Source organism: Vicia villosa, unplaced genomic scaffold (genome assembly GCF_029867415.1).
Source record: "Vicia villosa cultivar HV-30 ecotype Madison, WI unplaced genomic scaffold, Vvil1.0 scaffold7, whole genome shotgun sequence".
In the NCBI taxonomy this organism is placed as follows: domain Eukaryota; kingdom Viridiplantae; phylum Streptophyta; class Magnoliopsida; order Fabales; family Fabaceae; genus Vicia; species Vicia villosa.
The window spans coordinates 1142313-1150321 of NW_026706810.1; the positions used below are offsets into that span (position 1 = coordinate 1142313).

General features: G+C 33.5%; 1 protein-coding gene across 1 annotated transcript; it reads right to left on the minus strand.

Annotated features, from left to right (window-relative positions):
• Positions 1-6199: 6199 nt before the first annotated feature.
• LOC131643129 (uncharacterized) lies at positions 6200-7256 on the minus strand. The gene is made up of 3 exons (XM_058913284.1): positions 6738-7256; positions 6437-6638; positions 6200-6333 (listed from the first exon to the last, which is right to left on the minus strand). The coding sequence occupies exons 1-3, from the start codon at positions 7254-7256 to the stop codon at positions 6200-6202; spliced, it is 855 nt and encodes a 284-aa protein (XP_058769267.1).
• Positions 7257-8009: the final 753 nt, after the last annotated feature.

The following is an 8009-nucleotide window of genomic DNA, read 5'->3' on the forward strand; positions in this document are numbered from 1 at the left end:
TATATTATTCCATAGATAAATTAATAAAAAAAACTAATCATAATTGAAAATCACATACTTGATCCGTATTGAAATTTTTTTAATTCCCACAGTGGTTAACATAGAATTTTGAAATAGTTTATAAACAGTGACACCTCACACTTTATAAATCGATTTTGAAAAACTAAATTATATCTATTCTTATAATCCGTAATAAAATATAAACTGTTATGAAATTAACCAAAACAATATAGATCAAAGAGAGATAGAGAAGAAAGAGAGCAATATTATCTTATCTTATTTCAAGTGTGCTTTACATTGTAATATGTGTCTCTATTTATAGGACTCAAGGGAGATAGAAAATCACACATATTAAATACATATTAAATATGGAATAGGAAGATGAAGAACTAGGAGATGGATGGACATCCACTAACATAAATATTCATAACACTCCCCCTTGGATGTCCATTGAGGATATGCCTCGTTAAAACCTTACTAAAAAAAACCTAGTGGGAAAAATTCTAGTGAAGGAAAAGGAGTACAATATCCTTTGAATGTGAATTGCCTCGTTAAAAACCTTACCAGGAAAACCCAATGGGACAAAACCATGGTGAAGGAAAAAAGAGTGCAAAACATATGTATTTCTCCCCCCTCATGCAGAAATTTACATGTGAGACGATATTCTTTGTAGTCGTTGCTTAAAATGTCTTCTTCGAAATGACTTCATGTAGTGCTAATAGTTATGCAGGATTTGAGGAAGTTGTTTCCATGAGTTGTTTCATAGATCTCCATGAAATGGTTGTACCATCACATGTAAACAAATAGCCTGTTTCTGATCTACCATTGTGAGAATCTGACAAGTAACAAGCATCTTTAAGATAACGAAGTATATGTTTGACCGCTTTCCAATGTCTTCATGTAGGCGAATCATTGTATCTTGGTAATAGATTGACCACAAACGATATATCCAGACGTGTATAATTAGCAAGGTACATTAGTGCTCTAATTGCACTAAGATATGGTACCTCAGGACCAAACAATTTTTGTAATCATTTTCTTGAGGCCTGAAAGGATCTTTCTCTACATCTAATGATATAACAATCATTGAAGTAGACAACAAATGAGATTTGTCCATATAGAAGTGTTTCAACACTTTTCTATATAATCTTCTTGATGTACAAATATTCCATTGTCCAAATTCTCAATTTGTAAGGCTAGACATAATTTTTGTTTTTCCTAGGTCATTCATCTCAAACTCTTTCTTTAAGGAATTTATAGCTTTTGGAAGCTCTTCAGGAGTTCAAATAATATGTATCACATTCACATAGATAACTAGTATTGCAAATTCTTATCCATATCATTTTATGAAAATACAAGTACAAATTGAATTATTTGTATATTCATCATTTAGTAAATATTCACTGAGGCGATTATACCACATGCATCCAGATTCTTTCAGCTCATACAGAGACTTGTTCAATTTGATGTAGTAATTTTCTCGAGATCCATAATTACGTGCCTCTGGTATATTGAACCCTTCAGGGAGTTTCAGGTAAATGTCACTATTAAGTGAACCATATAAATAAGATGTCATTACACACATCATGTTCAAATTATGCCCTTCATGTGTTACAAGGCTAATTAATTATCAAAAATCGATTGAATCCACTACAGGTGAATATATCAAAATCAATCTTAGGTCTTTGTGAAAATCATTGAGCAATAAATCAAACTTTATATCATTCTTATTTTTCTTTTTCACAAAAACTCATTTATATCACATTAGTTTCACATCTTGAGGTGTTCGGACTACAGGTCCAAAAGCGAGTTACTTGTAAAGTGAGTTTAGTTCTTCTTCAATTGAATATATTTATTTTGGCCAATTCTCACTTAGTCTACAATCTTTAATAGATTTGACTCATGATCCTCGTTACCATTGATCACTTTTACCGCTATATTGTATACAAAGGCATTGTCAATATTGACTTTATTTAGTTATCTCAATTTCGGTTCCATTCCATTTTATCCATGACATAATTTATCGAGATCTCTTTATTTCATATTTCAAGTACTTGATTTGTTCTTCTGGAACTGAAAATTAAATTAGATCAAAGTGCTCTTAGCATTTTCATATCCTCACTTGGGTCATCTTTAGTTTCTTTTCTTAGTAGAGGATTTTTAACATTGGAACCAACTTTCATACCACGCTTCAGGCGCAACAACAACTCATTTGCATTATTATATTATCCAATAAGAGAATCCACTTTGAGTGGAGTATTATCAGCTGATAATTTATTTCATAAACTTTGGAAATGAATAATATTTTGAACATTTGGTTCATATTGATTTGTACGAGGATCAAGACAACAATTTATTTTAAATTGTTCATTTGAACTTCTTGTTCATGATTTCAGTTGTTCATTTCCCTCCCCCTAATATTGGGAAAATTAATTTATCGAGTGATAATCAGCCTATTGGGTTGCAATCAAGTATTTGATTATTTTCTCAAATTATATCCTCAAAATTGAGAGTCATATTAATTATATTTTTCCAATATTCTATCATGACTCATCTTAATGTATTATATTGGAGCAATTGGAATATACACAACACATCCAAATGTTCATTTAGATGAGAAGTATTAGAATAAATTAGGGAGGACTAAGATATAGTATCTTGTTGGCTTAATGCGAATAAATATCTTAATATCATACTTCGGGTGTTTCAAATATATAATTTAGAATTGATGATCTCATAAGTATCAACCATATAATTAACTTTAGACGTCTAAAGAATGGATCTTCGGGTCCATTTTCTTTTTATGAACATATATTACATGATATTCAATATCAATTTTAATAAAATATGTGATACTTATACAGGAATTTCTAAAAAATCCAGAAAACAAGATCTTAGTCTAATTAGTTGAGAAAATAAATTCACAAACTTCTGGTTGTGAGTAGAGACATATGCATGATATTTTAGTCGATGCAACAATTAGTGTCATGAAATCGTAATTTCTCAAATTTTTATTTTCCTTTAGAAACACACAAAAATTGACTGGATTGAAGAAACTTCTGGTTCTTCAATACAAATTATCCGCGTCATATTAAATCCGAGATGACCCAACCGGTTTTACCAACGACACATTTAAGTGTAATTTGTAAACTACAGGTTTACAATGACATGTGCTTCAATTGTACTAATATAAGTGTAGTACAAGCCCGAGAAAAAAGACGGTAGCTTTTCTATTACCCATTTTCTGTCCAAATTGTGTTGTGTAATACAAAAATATTCGATACCTCCAATATAAGTCAAAACCAATATAATAGTATTTCATTATTAAACACTTTAATCAAATACATTCATATCGATTAAGAAAAATAATTCTTTAAGTAATTCTCTTGAGATATCTTAACATTAGTTTAAGAGAGGTTTTTTTTTTGTGTAGTTCTTCAGGAACTCAATCACAATCACAATTTTTTTATAGTTCTTCAGAAACTCAATCATATTTTGTAGTTCTTCAGGAACTCAATCACAAATCGTTTACTAATAAAAATAATAATATTTATAATCCTTCTGGGATGCACGTTATTCATGCAATTCTTCAGGAATGCATGAAAATTACAATTGTTGTTTTCATAAAATTTGAACAATCATTCTTTAAGCAATCCTTCAGGGATGCTTCAAGAACTTGTCGATGATAGACAACTTTAAAATATATAATTGTGTTAATTAAACAAAATTTCCAATGAAATCTTATACAAAAAAAAAATAGAATAGCATGCTAAAATTTAATCTATAAAATGAAGAAAAATCTTAAAAACTTACTCGAAAGAGAAGAAATGTGATTATGCAAATTGATCATAAAATCGCTCACACGGTAGAGTTTCGTGCTGATAACGTGTTATGAAATTAACCAAAACAATATAGATCAAAGAGAGATAGAGAAGAAAGAGAGCAATATTATCTTATCTTATTTCAAGTGTGCTTTACATTATAATATGTGTCTCTATTTATAAGACTCAAGGGAGATAGAAAATCACACATATTAAACACATATTAAGTATGGAATAGGAAGATGAAGAACTAGGAGATGGATGGACATCCACTAACATAAATATTCATAACATAAACAAACATTAGTATTTTAATTGTAGCAAAATATTTTTTTAACTCATACTTTTGACATTATAACAAAGATATCCTTAATTTATTGTATTGATTGAAACAATTTTCCACTTATAATTGATGTTTGACGTGTGAAACTAATCTATGAGATTTGGTGGGTATTTAAATCATTCCGTATAGTTTAATCGTAAAATGAAAGGTCGAGGCAACTAAAATGTATTCCCCCATTCCCCGTTTTATAATAGGTGTTCTCTTTTTTATTTTTATTTATCTCAAATTATTTGTCCATTTAGAAATTAATGCTATATTTATTATTTTTCCCATAATTTGCCCTTATTTATTGTGTTTTGATTCATTTAATTACTCCATTATCTTTTTTTTTTAATAATCAAGATGCATAACGGATAAAAAGAACGACTCCGGATTACACAAGAGGAGCTAAAGCCCACTAAAACCAAAGAAAATTACATACCAAATAAAACCTAACTCAAGTATAGCAAAGAGTTTTTACTAAACTCATAAAAGTTACAATTGGATTGAGTAATTTTTCCTCTGAAAGACCACCTCCATAACAAAGCTTTACATCCCCATACAACGTCCGTAGCATTCCATTCCGTATTATTAAAGATGATTCCATTCCTACAAAGTCAAAGACTCCAAACAATAGCCAACCACACACACCCCGCCTTACTCCTCTTAATTTTCTTACGAAGGCATAATGACCTCCATGAAGAAAAAGAACCTTTAAAATCATCCGCCGATAAGAAATCCAATCCTAACCAATTGGACATTTGCTTCCAAACCACCACCACATTACGTACGGCAAGACAAAAGAGAATGACTAGAGGATTTGGCTATCACATTACAAAAAACACACAAGAGATTAGAAGAAAGGGGAAGAATACCTCTAGTTGCCAACAAGTCTTTTGTAGGAATCATATTTATGAAGCATCTCCAACCAAAAGCTTTTACTTTTAAAGGGGCTTCCACTTTCCAAATTGAGGTGTAAGCTTGATCGAAACGATTAACTGTACCGTAAGGAATAAACCTTTTACTCAAAGCACTATAGCAAGAAGATACAAAGAAGAGACCGTCTCCCATCGACCACCATGTAACGCTGTCTGTTTCGGCTGTTGGAACAGCCCCTGGCAGCAGCACAAAAAGCTGCTGGAGATCATTAGCAGCAGCCAAGGCAGCCACAGGGGGGATCCCGAAATCGTGCCAAAGCCAATGGCCATTCCTCCATCCTCCCATGCTAGCAATAGAAATGTCTTGCAAAAGAGAAGAGTGGACCAAGATCAGAAAAATATCCTTAAGAATCCTCTCTTCCAACCATCTCTAATGCCCAAAGGATGTAGAATATCCATCGCCTACTCGGAATTTACAATTCTTTGCAAAAACCTCCTCTGGAAGCTTAATCCCCAAAGAAGAGAAAATCGACCACCAAATTGAATTAGACTTATGATACTCCAATTTACCTCTTCCATTAGCGGTGCAAAGGTTAACATCTCCATGACGGGCCTTCAAGATACTATACCGCAATGAGGTAGAATCTTATAAAATTCTCCACCTCCACTTATACAAAATGGCCATATTAAAATCTTCCATTCTCCTAAAACCAAGACCTCTGTTGTCAACCAGTAAACACACGTCGTTCCAATTGACCCAATGAGTTTTCCGCTTCTCCTCCGTTCCCCCCACAAAAAGTTACTTTGAATTTTATTGATCTCCCTTATTACCTTCAAAGGCGCTTTGTAAAAGGATAGGGTAAAAATGGCCAAACTACTTAACACCGATTTTATAAGAGTAATCCTCCCTCCAAAGCTAACCCACTAACACTTCCAAGAAGAGAACCTCTTCCTAATCTTGTCTACCAAAGGTCTCCCAAGTGTGAACCCTTTTAGGATTAGATTCAACTAAAATCCCAAGAAAAATAAATTCCTTCGACTCCTTCCTACAAGCTAAAAAAGAAGTAGCTACATCCATAAATGGGAAATGATATTTATGCCAATTAACTTACTTTTGTTGAAATTGATACTAAGACCCGAAACTAATTCAAAACCGCTTTGATAGCCCAAAGATGCTTCTAGCTACCATCCCCTACCATCAAAGTATCATCGGCGAGTTGAAGGACATCCACGAAACACCTACCATTGACATTACAACCCGCATAATCACCGTTGCTAACCGCCTTATTCACCAAAAGCTTTAAACCTTCCGCTACAATAACAAAAAAAAGGAGAAATAGGATCCCCTTGACGCAATTTCCTTTCCACCCCAAATTCCTTGGTAGGACTACCGTTCACTAACATCGACATATTACTCGTCAAGAATAAGGCCTCCATCCATTTCATCCAAATATCTCCAAACCCCAATTTCCTCAACATGAATCTAAGGAAATTCCAATTAACTTTATCGTAAGCTTTCTCGAAATCTACCTTAAAAAGAAGACACTCCTTCCCTTCTTTAAAAGCATAGTCAACCAATTCATTTGCGACTAATATTTCGTCGATCTTTTGCCTACCCTAAACAAAAGCAGTTTGACAATTAGAAATAACCAACGATAAAAACTATTTAATCCTCCTAGACAATAACTTGGTTATAATCTTATAGATACTTCCCACCAAACATATTGGCCTATAATCATCCAACCCCAACGGATTAGAAACCTTCAGAATTAGTGTGAGGAAAGAAGAAGTAATAGATTTGGATAACACCGCTCCGGAATGAAAGTATTTTAAGAAAGCAAAGGCATCCTTCTTAATATAGTTCCAACAACTTTTAATAAAAAGAAGAGACATACCATCCGGTCCCAGACTCTTCGAACCGTCACAACTCCACACCGCTTCCTTTATTTCCTCCTCCAAAAAAGGAGTCTCAAGGGAATGACTATCTTCCATACTCAAAAAATTAAAATCAAATCCCACTAACGAAGGTCTTTCCAAGAAATTCTCCACAAATTTGTCTTCAAAATTTTCCTTCACCGCCTCTTTTACCTCCCTAACCGAATTGACTACACCCCTTTTAGTAATGATGGATCCAGTATGGTTCCTCCTCCTCCTTTCCTTCAAAATTCTATGGAAATATTTGCTATTAGAATCCCCATCATTCAACCACTTCAATCTAGACTTTTGAATTATCATGTTTTCCTTAATAATTTAAATTCAACCAAATCCTTTTGCTAGCTTTTCTTTTGATAGATAACACTTCCATGTTCAAGTCTACATCCTCGTCCAATTCATTCAACTCCCTAACTCCTTCCTCCACTTCCAAATCATACTTCCCGAAAATCGTCTTGTTCCACCATTTCAACTTATCTTTAATTAGCCGGAATTTTTTATTCAAAACGAAATTCCCTCTACCCGTCACCTCCATTCCCTTCCGCTTCTTTTAAATGAATAGATTAAAATTCTTATCCAAGAACCACTCATTATTGAATTTAAATGGTTTGGGACCCCAATCTTCTTTGTCCACTTCCAACCATACCGGGCAATGATTTGACATATCCCTCGTGCCAATAAATTGACCAACCACACCCCACGAAGCTACACTGTTATTGAACACAAGAAATGTATCAATTCTAGTTTTAGATCTCCCATCGCCACTTTGCCAAAAAAACTTCCTGCCGTTGTATGGGACATCGACAAGCTCACTCTTAAAAAAAAACTCTAAGAACTCCCTCCACTCCCCATAATTACTCGACATAGAATGGCCAATTCTCTCATTCCTCTTTTTGACCGCGTTGAAATCTCCAGCGATTAGCCACTCACCATCCTGAAATTTCTGTTTCAAATCCAGTAATGTTTTCCAAAGAGTCCTCTTCATAGACAGAGAGCAAGAAGAGTACACATTTACAATATAATAACACTTCCCCTTCCGCAGAACCTTTGTTCCCA